The 18,168-nt window shown below is 37.0% G+C and overlaps 1 protein-coding gene across 3 annotated transcripts in view; it reads left to right on the top strand.

Moving 5' to 3' along the window:
* ARSJ (arylsulfatase family member J) overlaps positions 1 to 16,924 on the top strand; it is an 85,586-nt gene extending 68,662 nt beyond the window's left edge. For 2 of the 3 annotated variants that reach the window (XM_059377736.1, XM_059377742.1), the window contains exons 2-3: positions 12,271 to 12,351; positions 14,520 to 16,924. In XM_059377736.1, coding sequence (XP_059233719.1) covers positions 12,326 to 12,351; positions 14,520 to 15,924 — 1,431 coding nt within the window. In that variant the 5' untranslated portion in view covers positions 12,271 to 12,325 and the 3' untranslated portion in view covers positions 15,925 to 16,924. The remainder of the gene's footprint in view (positions 1 to 12,270; positions 12,352 to 14,519) is intronic. The other variant, XM_059377730.1, reaches the window with a different exon arrangement.
* Positions 16,925 to 18,168: the final 1,244 nt, after the last annotated feature.

Below are 18,168 nucleotides of genomic sequence, written 5' to 3'. Positions count from 1 at the left end.
GAAATACAAACTATTATAAGAACCTACTATGAGCAACTCTACGCCAACAAATTTGACAATCTGGAAGAAATGGATGCATTCTTAGAGACATATAAACTGCCACAACTGAACCAGAAGAAATAGAAAACCTGAACAGACTCATAACCAGTAAAGAGATTGAAGCAGTCATCAAAAATCTCCCAACAAACAAGAACCCAGGGCCTGATGGCTTCTCAGGGGAATTATACCAAACGTTTAAAGAAGAATTAATTCCTAATCTCCTGAAACTGTTCCAAAAAATAGAAATAGAAGGATAGCTTCCAACTTACTTTATGAAGCCAGCATTACCTTGATCCCAAAAACCAGACAAAAATCCCATCAAAAAAGAGAATTACAGACCAATATCCTTGATGAACACAGATGCAAAAATTCTCACCAAAATACTGGCCAATAGGACTGACCCAACAGTATATTAAAAGGATTATTCACCATGACCAAGTGGTATTTATTCCAGGGCTGCAAGATTGGTTCAACATCTGCAAACCAATCAATGTGATACAATACATTAATAAAAGAAAGAACAAGAACCATATGATACACTCAGTAGCTGCTGAAAAGGCATTTGACAAAGAACAGCATCCTTTCTTGATAAAAGCTCTTCAAAGTGAAGGGATAGAGGTTACATACCTCAATATCATCAAAGCCATCTATGAAAAACCCACAGGGAATATCATTCTCAATGGAGAAAAACTGAGAGCTTTTCCACTAAGGTCAGGAACACAGCAGGGATGACCATTATCACCACTGCTATTCAACATAGTACTAGAAGTTCTAGCCTCAGCAATCAGACAACAAAAAGAAATTAAAGGCACCCAAATCAGCAACGATGAAATCAAACTATCACTCTCTGCAGATGATATGATACTTTATGTGGAAAACCCAAAAGATCCATTCCAAATCCACTAGAACTTGTTCAGGAATTCAGTAAGGTGTCAGAATATAAAATCAATGCACAAAAGTCAGTTGCATTTCTATACACCAGAACAAGACAGAAGAAATAGAAATTAAGGAGTCAATCCCATTTACAATTGCACCCAAAACCATAAGATACCTAGAAACAAACCTAACCAAAGAGGCAAAGAATCTGTATTCAGAAAACTATAAAGTATTCATGAAAGAAATGGAGGAAGACACAAAGAAATGGAAAAATGTTCCATGCTCATGGAATGGAAGAACAAATATTGTGAAAATGTCTATGCTACCTAAAGCAATGTACATATTTAATGCAATCCCTATTAAAATACCATCCATTTTTTTTCAAAGAAATGGAACAAATAACCCTAAAATTTATATGGAACAAGAAAAGACCTCGAATAGCCAGAGGAGTGTTGAAAAAGAAACCAAAGTTGGTGGCATCATAATTCCAGACTTCAAGCTCTATTACAAAGCTGTCGTCATTAAGACAGTATGGTACTGGCACAAAAACAGACACATAGATCAATGGAACAAAATAGACAGCCAAGTAATAGACCCTCAACTCTATGGTCAGCTAATCTTCAACAAAGCAGGAAAGAATGTCCAATGGAAAAAAGACAGACATCCAGATGGCCAACAGACAAATGAAAAAGTGCTTCACATCACTAGGCATCAGGGAAATACAAATCAAAAGCACAATGAGATACCACCTCACACCAGTGAGAATGGCTAAAATTGACAGTCAGGGAATAACAGATGCTGGTGAGGATGTGGAGAAAGGGGAGCCCTCCTACACTGTTGTTGGGAATGCAAGCTGGTGCAACCGCTCTGGAAAACAGCATGGATGTTCCTCAAAAAGTTGAAAATAGAGCTACCCTATGACCCAACAATTGCACTTCGGGGTATTTACCCCAAAGATACAAATGTAGTGATCCAAAGGGGCATGTGCCCCCGAATATTTATAGCAGCAATGTCCACAATAGCCAAAGTATGGAAAGAACCTAGATGTCCATCAACAGATGAATGGATAAAGAAGATGTGGGGTATACACACACACACACACACACACACACACACTGGAATACTATGCAACCATCAAAAGAAATGAAATCTTGCCATTTGCGATGATGTGGATGGAACTAGAGGGTATTATGCTTAGCGAAATGAGTCAATCAGAGAAAGACAATCATCATATGATCTCCAATATGAGGAAGTTGAGAGGCAATGTGGGGGACTTGGGGGGTAGGAAAGGAATAAATGAAATAAGATAGGATTGGGAGGTAGACAAACCACAAGAGACACTTAATCTCACGAAACAAACTGAGGGTTGTGGAGGGGGGCGGAGAGAGAGGGTAGTTGGGTTATGGACATTGGGGAAGGTACGTGCTGTGTTGAGTGCTGTGAAGTGTGAACCTGGTGATTCACAGGCCTGTACCCGTGGGGGGCTAATAGTACACTATATGTTAATCAAAAAATTCTAAAAATAAAAATAAATAAATAAATAAGTCAAACATAATAAATAAATAAATAAATAAATTTCCAAAGTAGCCTGTCTTGTGGCAGCCTCCTCTTGGCCCCTACAAGGTCATACATGCTTATTGCCAAGTCAGTTGTTGTCTTTTAATTCTCACCTTCTTGGCTTCTCTACCGTATGTGATGCAGTCAGCTCTAAAACTTCCCTTTACTACTCTAATTCAGGCAGCAGCTATTTCATCTCAAACTCTTTCACTGGTGCTCTTGCTTTTCTTCTGAGTGATTATATTTCCTGGGCTCCATCTTTAGCCTTTAGTCTCCTTCTTGTCTTTAGATGGTCTCATGTACTCACATGAATTCACCTGCCACCTTTGTGTTAATGAGTCTCAAATCTAGGAGTTATTTCATCTTTTCCATCTCCAGCTGGGTATCTTAAAGGTGCATCCAACCAAACACAGAGCAGGATTCATCATCTTCTTATTCATTCATGTTCTTCTTCCTACTTTTCTTAACTTAATGCAAGAAAACTCCTTTTACCCCACACCCCAGCCCAGACACTTGGGACTCATTTTTAACATCCACTGTCCCATGTTCCACACAGCCTGTAGCTCTCTCAGACGTGCCTCGTTAGAGTCCTCTCTTCATTCTTATTGTCACAGGCCTATGTTTCAACTGTAAGTGTCTCAAGCACTAGGGCAAACACCCCTGCCTTTGTCTTATTCCACTACAATCTACCCTTCACACTACAGATTGTTTTTTCTAATGCGAACTTTTGTTATGTATTAGTCTTTTCAAAAGTTTTTCAGTGGTTTTCTGTGATCATCACATTAAGTACAAAAACCTTTGTACAGCTGTATGCTATAATACAACTCTATGTAACTTGGCACTTACTTGTCTCTGTAATCTCATCTTGCATCAAGATATGTCCAAATCTCCGTTCTCATATTTGGAACTGTTGATCCACAGAGGGCCAAATTCTCTCCCTTGGTGCATTTGAATGTTCTGTTCCTCTCATTGAAATAATCTGCCTTCCCTTCAACTCTTCACCTGGTTGACACCTCCTTCCTCAAGAATCACCTCAGATTCATGTTCCCTTGTGACTTCATGCTTTTGTCCATATTGTTCCAGGTGTTTCAAATATCTGCCTTTTCCCCATTCACCTAGATACTATATCTGCCTTTTCCCCATATTCACCTAGATACTACTACAGATCAAACATGGCCCCTTTTGAGAGAATTTCTCAACCCTCTATGAGTACTCAGAGAATGCTATGGTTGTCTTTCTTGCAGTATTTACTCCTGTTATGATGATCCTCTAATTGTTGTCTGTCCCTAGACTTGTCCCTAGACTGTCTGTCACTAGACTTGTTACCTAACTATCCATCATAGCCCGGATTCAGGAAATGAGGGGAAGCCCTGTTGTGTTGCCATGCCAACTACTCCATCCCGAGGAATCCCAACAAATCAAAAGCATAGCTCCTGGCTGGGTTTGCCAACAGTGTTGCCCAACAAACTCAGATAAACTTGTCACAAGAGAAGCCAATAATTCAAGAAAGGGGGTTTTGGAAAAGAGAGAGAAATTTATTTTGGGTGCAGACCGCTTCATTAATGCCTCAAGGAGGTCTGATAAGAAATAAGCACAATGGATTTTAGTTAGAGCATGAGTTAAGCTATCTTTTCTATTTCTGATTTTAACTGGTGGAGTCTATGGTTGAGCAAAAGGGCTTGCTAACTGAGTGTCTTGTGAGCAGGAATCATCTCCTTCAAATTTATGACCCCCAAAGTAAGCAGTGTCTGGCTAAAGGTAGGTGAACGAGTTTTAAATAAGTAACTCATTCCAAACTATGACTCGTTTTTCATCTCATCAATGAGATAAAAATCTAGACATTGAGTTGTTATGGTACCTATTTCCCACTTATACCCTTTGTCAGAAGATATAATTAACTGAAAGATAAAATTAAGGCCCTTATCTTGATGAAGTCCCAAATGTTCATTTTTACTTTTGTTTCCGTTGCTTTGGAGATGTGTCTTGAAAGAAGTTGCTGTGGCCAATGTTGAAGAGGTTACTACCTATGTTCTCCTCTAGGATTTTGATGGGTTCCTGTCTCACGTTGAGGTCTTTCATCCATTTAGTTTATCTTTGTGTCTGGTGTAAGGGAATGGTCAAGTTTCATTCTTCTCTATATAGCTGTCCAATTTTCCCAGCACCATTTATTGAAGAGACTTTTTTTTCCATCAGATATTTTTTCCTGCTTTGTCAAAGATCATTTTATCATAGAGTTGAGGGTCCATATGTGGGCTCTCTACTCTCTTCCATTGGTCTATGTGTCAGTTTTTGTGCCAGTACCATACTGTCTTGGTGATTGTGGCTTTGTAATATAGCTTGAAATTAGGCAATGTAATGCACCCAGCTTTGATTTTCTTTTTTCAACATTTCCTTGGTGATTCAGGGTCTTTCCTGGTTCCATACAAATTTTAAGATTGTTTTTTCCAACATTTTGAAAAATGCTATTGATATTTTGATTGGGATGGTGTTGAAAAGTATAGATTGCTCTGGGCAGAATAGACATTTTAATAAAAACAAACTGAGGGTTGCTAGGGGGAGGGGGTTTGGGAGAAGGGGGTGGGATTATGGACATTGGGGAGGGTATGTGCTTTGGTGAGTGCTGTGAAGTGTGTAAACCTGGTGATTCACAGACCTGTACCCCTGGGGATAAAAATATATGTTTATAAAAAATTAAAAAATTAAAAAAAAATAATGTTTGTTCTTCTGATCCATGAGAATGGAATGTTTTTCCATCTTTTTGTGTCTTCAATTTCTTTCATGAGTGTTTTGTAATTCCTAGAGTATAGATCCTTTACCTCTTTGGTTAGGTTTATTCCAAGGTATCTTATGGGTTTTGGTGCTATTATACATGGAATCGATTCTCTAATTTCTGTTTCTACAGTTTCATTTTTAGTGTATAAGAAAGCAACTGATTTCTCTGCACTGATTTTTTATCCTGCTACATTACTGCATTGCTGTATGAGTTCTAGTAATTTGGGAGTGGAGACATTTGGATTTTCCACATAGAGTACCATGTCATCTGTGAAGAGAGAATTTAACTTCTTTGCCAATTTGAGTATCTTTTATTTCTTTTGTTGTCTGATTGCTGTTGCTAGGACTTCTAGTACTATGTTGAACAATAGTGGCAAGAGTGGGCATCCTTGTCACATGATCTCAGTTGGAAGGGTCTCAGCTTTTCACCATTGAGAATGATATTTGCTGTGGGTTTTTCGTAGATGGATTTTATGAAGTTGAGGAATGTTCTCCGTATCCCTATTCTCTGAAGAGTTTTTCTCAGGAAAGGATGCTGTATTTTGTCAAATGCTTTTTCTTCATCAATTGAGAGGACCATGTGGCTCTTGTCTCTTCTCTTATTTATGTGTTCTATCACACTGATTTGCAAATGTTGAATTGTGCTTGCACCTCAGGGATGAATCCCATCTGGTTGCGATGGATAATCCTTTTAATGCACTGTTGAATCCTATTAGCTAGGATCTTGTTGAGAATTTTGGCATCTGGGATATTGGTCTGAAATTCTCCTTTTTAATGATGTCCTTGCCTAGCTTTGGGATCAAGGTAATGCTGGCCTCATAGAAAGCTTCTGTGTAGCAAAGGAAACAGTCAACAAAACAAAAAGGCAACCCACAGAATGGGAGAGGATATTTGCAAATGACACTACAGACAAATAGCTGATATCCAAGATCTATAAAGAACTTCTCAAACTCAACACCCAGAAAACAGATAATCAAATAAAAAATGGGCAGAAGACATTAACCTACAAAGGCTATAAGACCTACAAAAGGCTAACAGACAGATGAAAAAGTGTTCATCATCATTAGCCATCAGGGAAATTCAAATCAAAACCACACTGAGATGCTACCTTCTACCAGTAAGAATGGCAAAATTTGACAAGGCAAGAAACAACAAATGTTGGAGAAGTTGTGGAGAAAGAGGAACCCTTTTACACTGTTAGTGGGAATGCAAATTGATGCAGCCACATCGGAAAACAGTGTGGAAGTTCCTCAAAAAATTAAAAATAGAGCTATTGCATAACCCAGCAATTGCACTACTGGGTATTTACTCCAAAGATACAGATGTAGGGAAAAGAAGAGAGATAGGCACCCCACTGTTCATAGCAGCAATGTCCACGTAGACAAACTGCGAAAGAGCTGAGATGCCCTTCAACAGATGAATGGGTAAAGAAGTTGTGGTCCATATACACAATGGAATTTTCAGAAAGGCTGAATGCCCAACTTTTGCATCAACATGGATGGGACTGGAGGAGATTATGCTAAGTGAAATAAGTCAAACAGAGAAGGTCAATTATCATATGGTTGTGTTTATTTGTGGAACATAAGGAATAGTATGGAGGATGTTATGAAGGGGGAGAAATCAGGGCGGGAGATGAACCATGAGAGACTATTATTTCCCGGAAACAAACTGAGGGTTTTAGAAGGGTGGGGGTCAGGGGATGGGTGAATCTGGTGAGAGGTATTAAGAAGGGCACAGATTGCGTGCAGCAATGGGTGTTATATGCAAACAATGAATCATGGAACACTACATCAAAAACTAATGATGTACCCTATTGTGACTAACATAACACAATAAAAAAAAAAGAAATTAAGGCCTATAAATAGAATAACAGTCTTCAAGATAAAAGAGTCCTTTGGAAGGAAGTGATGAACATCTTTCAGAATATGGAAAATTAGTTTTATTTTTCTAATTTATAAATATCTGAGTGACATTTAATTCATACGCTATAGTCTCTTATACCTGGTTCCTTCCCTTCAAATACCAATTTCTCCCGCACTATTGGCTGATTTTGTATTCTACAAAAATACTAGACATTGGAGTCTGCATGGGACCATGAGGATTCATATTTTATCTTTATATGTATCTTGTATTTGTAAGGGTACATTAACTATGTAATTGGATTAAAACAATATTGTATTAGACATTCCTAGAAAAAAGAGAATTCAAAACAACTGCCGCTACCAGAACCTAGTGATATAAATTAATATTTAAAAAGATTACAAAAGTCTTTATACATTCTAATGGCAAGCTGAAAGTCCCACTTAGCTTTTGTCTTTTAATTTAGCAGGGAAGTGAGAATGATTGCCATTGATTTTAACAGTTTTGGCATCAAATCTAGATTTACTATTGTTCATATGGAATTTTCTTCACATGGTACCCAGATGGTAATAAAAAAAAAGTAGACTAAATTTCAAAATTAGTTCATTTTTTTAGTCATGATTACTGCATTCAGGAATATTTTGTGAAAAAGCTATTTTTTAAGCTTACATTATATTATTCAAAGAAAGAACTTAAATATATACAGATCCATTGTGGAAACTTCTTTATCAAATACCTGTACGTAATATTATAAACTTGTTTATGTAAAGCTGCTCTGAAGTTGCACAGCATTCTTTAAGGAAACATTGACCCGTCATCCTTGATTCATGAATTTTTAGAGTTAGAAGGCACCTTAGAGGTAACCTAACACTCCTTTCCCAATTCAGATGCATCTTTTTTATTTTTTAAAATTTTAAATTAAAAAAAAAATTTTAAAGATTTTATTTATTTATTTGACAGACAGATATCACAAGTAGGTAGAGAGGCAGGCAGGGAGAGAGAAGGAAGCAGGCTCCCCACTGAGCAGAGAGCCTGATGCGGGGCTCGATCGCAGGACCCCAGGATCATGACCTGATCATGACAGAGGCTTTAACCCACCGAGCCACCCAGGGCACCCCTCAGATACATCTTTTACAGACTCCCTGGCAGATGATCATATAGTTTGTTTTGTTGTTTTTTTTTTCTTTTCTTTTCTTTTTTTAGTTGTGGGGTTTTTTTTAGTTGTTGTTTGTGTTGTCGTCTTGCCATGTACCATTTTGTAATGTTATCCATTAGTCGGAGTTGTATACTCTGGAACAGAAAAGAGATCAGCTGGTCCATCCACTGTTCACCAAAATATGAAAGCCACAAATTCAGAAGTCCTTGATTTTTTCCTTTTCCTTTCCCACTACACGCCCTTCACTGATTTTGTCCTATCAGTTCTAAATTCAAATTTTACATCTGATTTATCCACTTCCATTTTTACTGCCACTAGGTGGTAGTCCAAGCCACCCCTTTGACCTACATTACTGTAATAGCCTTCTCATTAATCCCTGTGTTTCAGTTGTTATTTCTTCACAGTCAACTTTCTGTACCAGCTCTCTCCATATTGGAATACATACACCGCAGGGCAATGCAGGATCATTCATTAGGATACAAGAACAAATACCAGTATTTATATTTATTTTTATCCCATTCTTTTTCATTTCTGTTTTGTGTATCCTTATAATGTTCAAAAATTAGTACAGTAGTCCATGTGTGCCATTTATAAATAAATAAGTGTACATTTATTTGGGGGACCATGTTTAAATATTGGGTACTCTATTCCAGATATATTCTGATTAGCAGAGAGTAGGATTATTACTTCTTAGAATTTGCACACTGCCCTTATATAATGTAAGATCTTATTAGCATTTTAGCTCTTTTCTGTTTTGCTTTTTTTCAAATTCATAGTCTGATATATCCAACTTCCCAGATCCATAAGAAACATGTAAATCATTGCTTTTTACCATGCAGTGCCTTCCATTTATTCCCAATTAGATTTTCTTACACTTTTTAAAAAATTTTTTAAACAATCTCATATTCCAGAGAAAGTCAAGTACCATACATGTACAACACAAATAACATTTTTTCCTGGACCTTTTGAGAGTTCACTGCCAACCTGATGCCCCATCATCTCTAATACTTTTGTTTATATTCCCTACAAACAAAATTTCTTTCTATGCTGGATCCCGAGACTATGAAAACCAGGAAATTAGCATTGTTAATCCCATTTAATCCTTAGACCCTACTTAAATTTTGCCAGTATTCAAAGTATGTCCTTTATCATAACTATTCCAATTCAGAATTACATGTTATACTTATTTGTCGTGTTTCCTTATTCTTCTTTGAACTGGAAAAATTAATCATTCTTTCTTTGATTTACATCACCTTGACACTTCTGAATATTTTAGACCAGTTATTTTGTAGAATATCCTTCAATTCGGGTTTGCCTCTTGTCTTCTCAGGTTATGCACATCGATTCAGGTTCTGCATCTTGGGCTGGCACACCACGTTGTGTTCTTCTCATTGCATCCTATCGGCAGGCACATGACAGTTGGTCCCAGTTATTGGTGATGTTAACTTTGATCACTAGATTAATATGGTGCTTATCAGGTGCTTTCACTTTACAGCTACTCTTTTAAAGATTTTATTTATCTACTTGTCAGAGAAAGAGAGTACAAGCAGAGGGAGCAGCAGACAGAGAGAGAAGCCATCTCCCCACTGAACAAGGAGCCCGATGTGGGACTCGATCCCAGGACCTTGGGATCATGACCTGAGCCAAAGGCAGATGCTTAACTGACGAAGCCACGCAGGCATCCCTGCACAGTTACTCTCTTATCACATGTTTTGTGGGAGGTATTGTGAGACTATACCATTATCCTATTCCATAGCAAATTTTTATTATTTGCCAATTTATTTATAATAGTATGGACTCAGGGTTTCCCTATTTTATTCAGTGTGTAAAATTTTTTACTATCGCTATTTATTTTGATACTCACATTGTCCCATATTCAGCCAGTGAGATCCCCTTCATTCAGGCTTCTACATCTTTTTGATGTATTCCCTTCACTCTTTGAGCACCTCCTTAATTTTTGATCTATATTTCACTTTCTTTGTTTTGACATTTCAGGCCATTTTTATTACTTTGAGTCTTGATTAGGCCACTTATAATATCAACTCTTCCTCCTATATGATATAGATCAATACACTATTTTGTATTTTGAAGAATTATTGATCATCAAGCTAGTTGCAGCTGCCTAGTTAAAGTCACTATCAAGCCAAAGATTCTTCCCTGGATTTCAATCATCTCCTTCTTCTTCTTTTTTGTTTTTTTTTTAAAGATTTATTTATTCATTTATTTGACAGAGAGAGATCATAAGTAGGCAGAGAGGCAGGCAGAGAGAGAGGGGAAAAACAGGCTCCCTGCTGAGCAGAGAGCCTGATGTGGGGCTTGATCCCAAGACTGGAGATCATGACCTGAGCCGAAGGTAGAGGCTTAACCCACTGAGCCACCCATGCACCCTCTCCTTGAAAGAAAATAATTTGCTAACATTCAGTGCTCTTCTCCATGACTAAAAGCACTGACTCCATCCCAACCTGATCCCAAGGTTCAGAGAACTCATACATAAAAGTCACTGCCATTACTGATCTTGACTTAGAGCTCACTTAAAGATATCAAAGCTTTGGGTACCAGGAGGTAGTGGACAAAAACAAACAACAACTTTGTACTTGGCACGCATTTTTTAAAATTTTTAAATAATTTTTTAAAATTTATTTTATTTCTTTTCAGTGTTTGAGAATTCATTGTTTATGTACCACACCCAGTGCTCCATGTAATATGTGCCCTCCATAATACCCACCTCAGTATACTGCTTAATTGAGCAAATGAATAAATGCAAATAAACTAACCCAAATTTTAAATGGGTCTAACTGTTCAATAATCTGTGAGTGTTCATGGAAAAGCCTTTAAAGCCAAAAATCTGGATTCCAGATTTTTTTTTTCAAGGCTTACAGCTGTAAAACTTGACAAACCACTAAATTACTCTGAGTTTCAGTGTTTTTTGCTTTTGTTGTTACTAGATGAAAATAATAAATGGAACACTCCTGCCTCATCCACAGACTTGTACAATTTTCATGTAAATGAAAATTATCTGTATGCCTTAATTGGTATTAAAGTATAATATTATCATTCTTTTGGTAAATATACAATGTTACCATATGGGGTTTTTTTTCATTATTTTTTAAGAAAATGATCAGATTTTTGAAATGCCCATCATTTTCCTAAACTGTTTACCTAATGCTGATATTTTTTTAAAAAGAAAATGGAGCTTAAAATTTTTTTAATTAATAAAGTAACATAGAGAAGAAAAAAAATGAAGCTAATTTAGCTTTTTGAAATACTCACAAATCATCTACTCAAAAATTGTTCTCAAATTTCTCTTGGATCAATATAAATCTCACTATTTGATTTACAAAAATCCTTCCTTTCTTTAATTAGAAAGTTAGAACAGATTTGCTTCTCAAAACTGATGACATTTTTTCCCCTGCTCTTTGATTTTTCAAAAAGTACTCATTTTACTTTTTTTTAAGATTTTAGTTATTTATTTGTCATAGAGAGAGAGAGCACAAGCAGGGGGAGAGGCAGGCAGAGGGAGAAGCAGGCTCCCTGCTGAGCAAGGAGCCTGAAGTGGAACTTGATCCCTGGACCCCAGGATTACGACCCAAGCCCAAGGCAGATGTTCAACTAACTGAGCCACCCAGGCATCCAAGAAGTACTGATTTTAACTCTTAAAAAGAATAGAGAGAGAATCAGATTTAACTCCTGTCATTCAAGAATCAATTTCACAGGTTGGTGGGGCAGGCTGGAGGAGTTGTGGGTCATCTCTATATCTCTATTCTATCTATAAAATTAACATAAAAGTGTCCTACTTCTCACTGTTACAGTGAGAACTAAACATAATAATGCATGTGAAAGAATGCTATAAATAATAAAACTTTGTACAAATATGTAAGGAACATATGACTCAGAACTTGGAGGTAATAATAGCAAAACCTGTCATCTATCGATGTACTCTCCTTATCAGATTCTATGTTCTCTTTCAATGTTACAACAACCCAATATGTATTATTATCCCTATTTTACAGATGAAGAAACTGAGGATCAGAGAGGTTAAGTACTGCCCAAAGTCACACAGCTAATATGCAGTGGAGCAAATTCAATCCCAGGTCTGTCTGACCCCCAAACTCTACCATTAACCCATGACCCAAATTCTACCCTAAACTCCACCAGTTTGGCCCCAAAGTCTTGAATCCATTTAATGAGTCTGTCCTGAAAAGTTCTCTTCTGTTTATGAGCTGCTGCCAAACCTTAATGTTGTTGGTTCTAAATTTTCCAATATGAAGACTGTTCTAGGTTGTGGAAACCATACAGTTAATAGTTCTAATGTCTCTTATTTATCTGCTAACACTGTACCCTCTCCTGAAAGAAGCAGATCTCTTCTTTCCTACTCTTTTTTATGTGAGCGTTTTCTGTATTTCATGCTTTTCAAAAGGCTCAATTACTTTTGCCTTTAGTACTAGCTGAGAAAATGCCCAGTTTGATTAAAAACGCATTGGTCAGCCATTCAATGAATTGAATAGATACTCTCACCAAGTACATTTTCCGCATAGAATTATTTAGTTCATAATTCATTAAAATTCTTACCCATACAGATTTTTCCATTTTTAAATTTACTCAGCGCTTATACTGATAGGTGTTACCAATTTGTCATGTACTCATACAAAATCGATGGTTTCACAAGTAAATGTTTTGGATCCTGAACTGGATCATCAAAAATTATCAAGGATAATAACAATATTTTCTGAATTTGGTGTTAAATAATGCTTGTGAAATGCTTATTTCTTTGAGAGTTTTTATATTTTAAATCACAATTGTGATCATTGTGAAACTTTGACAGCTTAATGATCAGCAGAGTAGACAAGTCCATGTGGAATGCTGCTTTGCATTAGTGATCACATTTCCCTATGGGGCCTACCAAACCATCAATGTTACTGCAATTGATATTTCAAAAGAATTCACAGTTACATTATCCCATCATATGAAAATTTAAATAAATTGCACTATTCACCCAAGGTATGTATGACATGATGACCTTTCAGGTTCAATCAGTTTTTAAAATTTTTAATTTTGATCTCAATATTACTCTCTGTAACCTGATTCTAAGAATATTTTTACATCTACCTTAAAACCTTCTGCAATCTTCATTTTCTCAGAATTTTTGTATTTTCTACTTTAAAGGTCCTTTTGAACTTATATAATGACTATAGAATCAATTGCTTTTAAATGTTGTAAACTAGTAGGCACATCTTGACCCAAATGAAAATTCATACACTTATGTGATGATAACCCTTCTCTGAGGAAAAGTCCTTGGCAAAATATCCTTGGGACAAGAGCAATGCTGGAAACTAACATTCACTTAATTTTAACGTATAGAAGGTGTTGCCTTATTTTCTTAGACTATAAGTAAATCTAATTTTTTCTTAAATTGAGACACTGGAAAAAATATGAAAAGACTCTTTTCCTTCTGTTTTGGGGAAAATGTAATCCTTCTTTAGCATTAGCTAAAACCCTTACCCTAAAATGTTTTTTCAGAATAATGTACTGTGAACCAGAAAAATTCCCTTTCTCTTTACAGAGATCTAACAGGTTGGGGACTAATTATAAAATATATTTTGACAATCAAACAGCAGACTTTTATATAATTTTTGCTTGTATTTTTAGTGCTTCAGAATTAGCTTGAAATAGATCTCAGGAAATGATTCGGGAGCTAATGTGAGATCCCCAGACTAAAAACTAATAATACTCCTCTAACATTTGTATCCTTTCCCTCATCACATTTGCTTTCTATGTCATATAATTAATTAAGAGTTTAAAGTTTATTCAGATTAATTCCATTAGAAGAACTTTAAAAACACTTGAGATAAGGGTGCCTGGGTGGCTCAATCAGTTAAGCATCCAGCTCTTGATTTTGGCTTAGGTTATGATCTGGGTCATGAGATTGAGCCCTATGTAGAGCTCCGTGCTCCAAGTTCAAGATTCTCCTTCTGCCCCTCCCCTGTCCCACTCACACTCTCTCTCAAAACAAAACAAAACAAAAGTGCTTTGAGATAAGTGGTGAAATCTTAGTTTCAAAAGTACTGATTTAGAGTCAAATGTATTTCAAATGTTAAATATGAAGCTAATTAGGATAAAACTTCTGAGTCAACCATATAAATGCTGAACTGGTCATATTTTACTTGAGGTAAAGTTTCTCTTCATAGAAACATTGTTTAATTTAACAATGATTGTAATATCTCTTTTATCCTGTACTGACAAAATTTTTACTCTTGTCAAGGTATCAGATACACACCGGACTTCAACATTCTATCATAAGACCTACCCAACCCAACTGTTTACCTCTGGACAATGCAACCCTACCTCAGAAGCTGAAGGAGGTTGGCTATTCAACACATATGGTTGGAAAATGGCACTTGGGTTTTTATAGAAAAGAATGTATGCCCACCAAGAGAGGATTTGATACCTTTTTTGGTTCCCTCTTGGGAAGTGGTGATTACTACACACACTACAAATGTGACAGTCCTGGAATGTGTGGCTATGACTTGTATGAAAATGACAATGCTGCCTGGGACTATGACAATGGCATCTACTCCACACAGATGTACACTCAAAGAGTTCAGCAAATCCTGGCTTCCCATGACCCCAGAAAGCCTATATTTTTATATATTGCCTACCAAGCTGTTCACTCACCACTGCAAGCCCCTGGAAGGTATTTTGAACACTATAGATCCATTATCAACATAAATAGGCGGAGGTATGCTGCCATGCTTTCCTGCTTAGATGAAGCAATCAACAATGTGACCCTGGCTCTGAAGACATACGGTTTCTATAACAACAGCATTATCGTATACTCTTCAGATAATGGCGGTCAGCCCACAGCAGGAGGAAGTAACTGGCCTCTCAGAGGTAGCAAAGGAACATACTGGGAAGGGGGCATTCGGGCTGTTGGCTTTGTGCATAGTCCACTTCTGAAAAACAAGGGCACAGTGTGTAAGGAGCTTGTGCACATCACTGACTGGTATCCCACTCTGATTTCACTGGCTGAAGGACAAATTGATGAGGACATTCAACTGGATGGCTATGATGTCTGGGAAACCATAAGTGAAGGCCTTCGTTCGCCCCGGGTCGATATTTTGCATAACATTGACCCCATTTATACCAAAGCGAAAAATGGCTCCTGGGCAGCAGGCTACGGGATCTGGAACACCGCCATCCAGTCGGCCATCAGGGTGCAGCACTGGAAACTGCTTACAGGAAACCCTGGCTACAGTGACTGGGTTCCCCCCCAGTCTTTCAGCAACCTGGGGCCCAACCGGTGGCATAACGAACGAATTACCTTGTCGACTGGCAAAAGCGTATGGCTCTTCAACATCACAGCTGACCCATATGAAAGAGTGGACCTGTCTCACAGGTATCCCGGAATTGTGAAGCAGCTCCTACGGAGGCTGTCACAATTCAACAAAACCGCAGTGCCTGTCAGGTACCCCCCCAAAGACCCAAGAAGTAACCCTCGGCTCAATGGAGGAGTCTGGGGACCGTGGTATAAAGAGGAATACAAGAAAAAGAAGCCAAGCAAAAAGAAGGCTGAGAAAAAGCAGAAGAAAAGCAAGACAAAGAAGAAACAGCAGAAAGCAGGTTCATTTCCAAATTGCCATTCAGGTGTTTGCCATTATCGTGGATAAGTACACATTTTTTTCCAAAATTGGTTAAATTTAAGTCAGTCTTAGTCTTTTAGCTGTTTTCTAGGTAAACTAGCAAATCTGGCTCAATAATATCACTGCCATTAGCACCAGACTTATTTTCATGTCATGGTCACAAGGAAAACAGGTCTATTTGGTGCCAAAGGTGCTACCATTGCATGCCACACTTGGAGGTGGATAGAGACGTTTATTCCTTTTGCTCCTTTATAAAGTGCTCATTAAGGATTTCAGCTGTTGTGCTTCAGTCAAGGGACCAAACCCTTGCTTTCAACTGCAATCAGTGAGTATGTTAATTTGATGGAAGTTACAGGGTAGTGTGATGAAACTACTTTTGAGTAGTTTTGAGGTTGCCTTGCCTCAAAAGGCCTTGAAAAATATTTTTTCTTAGTGAATTATTGTATCTCTATCTTATGATACTTGGTTTTTCTAAATTAATTCCATTTCATGTATCATTTCCTTTCCTGTGAAAATAAGCTGTTTCCTCCCGTGTAAACAGCTTGCACCTCATTTTATCACGCATGAGGGAATGGCAAATAAGAATGTTTGAGCACACTGCCAAAACGTGAATGTAACTATTTTCTAAACACTTTAACAGAATGACATTTCAACATAAAGTACATAATTTATTTTACAGAAAAAAATATTGTTTTCTTATTAAAATTATACAAATGACTTTTATTTTTATTTTCTATATACTGTTAGAAGTTTATTTCATGTCTTTAAGATTACCAAGCACTGTAATACTATAAATTACTGTAATACTGTGTGAATTCATAGAATAGAAAAAGAAAATTAGTCAGAAAAAATGATAATCATCATTGTTCAACCATTATTTTGAATGTAAAAAGATGAATATATTCCTTACAAATTACTTGGAAATTCAGTGTTGTATGGGGTTGAGAGACACCTTTATTGTTCCTATCATAAATATTTTATTTATGTGTCTTTATTATTAAATGATTTATTTCACAGCACTAACAAATTTAGTGTGGTTTTCCTGATCCAATTTCTAGACAAAATTATATTATTCATCTTAACAAGAAAAATCTTTACAAAAACGCAATTGAAGCTATGATTTTCTAACAACCATAGTAAATAATACAGATTTTGCAAATAAGAGGTGTTTCCACTTGGCTATTTCAGAGACAAAAATATTATTTTTGTTAATCTATAACATTTATAATGATCCTCCTCTTACATAAAGTAGATATGATGGGATGTGATTTTAAGCTCTCTATTAATGACCACAACTTTTGTAAAAAAGATTTTATTTATTTATTTGTCAGAAAGGGCGAGAGAGAGCACACAAGCATGGGGAGCTGCAGACAGAGGGAGAAGCAGACTCCACATTGAGCCAGGAGCCCAGTCTGGAACTCGATCCCAGAACCCTGAGATCATGACCTGAGCCAAAGGCAGCTGCTTAACCGACTGAGCCACCCAAGCATCCCCTTCCATATCTTTTTTCAATTGGAATAAATTAGCTCACAGTCTTCTATCTGGAAATGGCTTCACAGATGTTATTAGCTATTTGTAAGAATACCTGCCACCTGCACATGATGCTAGGTAGACTGATTTAAGAGAAGTCTGTCTCCGTTGTTTAAGCAGCTGCCTTTGGCTCAGGTCATGATCCTGGGCTCCCTGCTCAGCGGGGACTCAGCATGCTTCTGCCCCTCCCCCCACTCAGGTGCTGGGCTCTCTCTCTCTCTCTCTCACAAATAAATAAATAAAATCTTTTTTTTTTTTTTAAGTCTGCCTTGCCCTTAAGAAACTAAAGTCTAATATAATAATCCTGTAAAAATATTGAACAAAAATATTTTCAAAATACTGTCAGCAAATCTCTAGGTATTTCAATATGTCCAGGAAGGAAAATACTATACAGTTGACTTTCACGTCCTAATTATTAAAACTGTGTTAATACTGGGCATTTAGTCTCGGGTGTCATTTTCCTGAACTGTGATTCTCAGGCTTCATTTCCAGAGCTGTCTGTGGCTCTTTCAAGTGTAAACTGCAATTCTTTAAAACCTCTCATCCTTTTACTAGGAGACTGAAAGAAAGTCCTGGACTGAAAAATGAGTTTTCCACTAGTTTTGTCAGAAAGCAGTTTGTGGATATAGCTATGTGTCTTGGGTGAGAAAGGATATAAAATAGTTAATTCAAATAAAAAAGCAACAAAGCAACAAATAGCAAGGCAGCAGCCACTTTTGGTGCCTTTCCAGTGAAAACAAC

The sequence above is a fragment of the Mustela nigripes genome, chromosome 1, assembly GCF_022355385.1.
Source record: "Mustela nigripes isolate SB6536 chromosome 1, MUSNIG.SB6536, whole genome shotgun sequence".
In the NCBI taxonomy this organism is placed as follows: domain Eukaryota; kingdom Metazoa; phylum Chordata; class Mammalia; order Carnivora; family Mustelidae; genus Mustela; species Mustela nigripes.
Note: the sequence above shows the minus strand (reverse complement) of the source record. Positions and strands in the feature narration are given on the sequence as shown.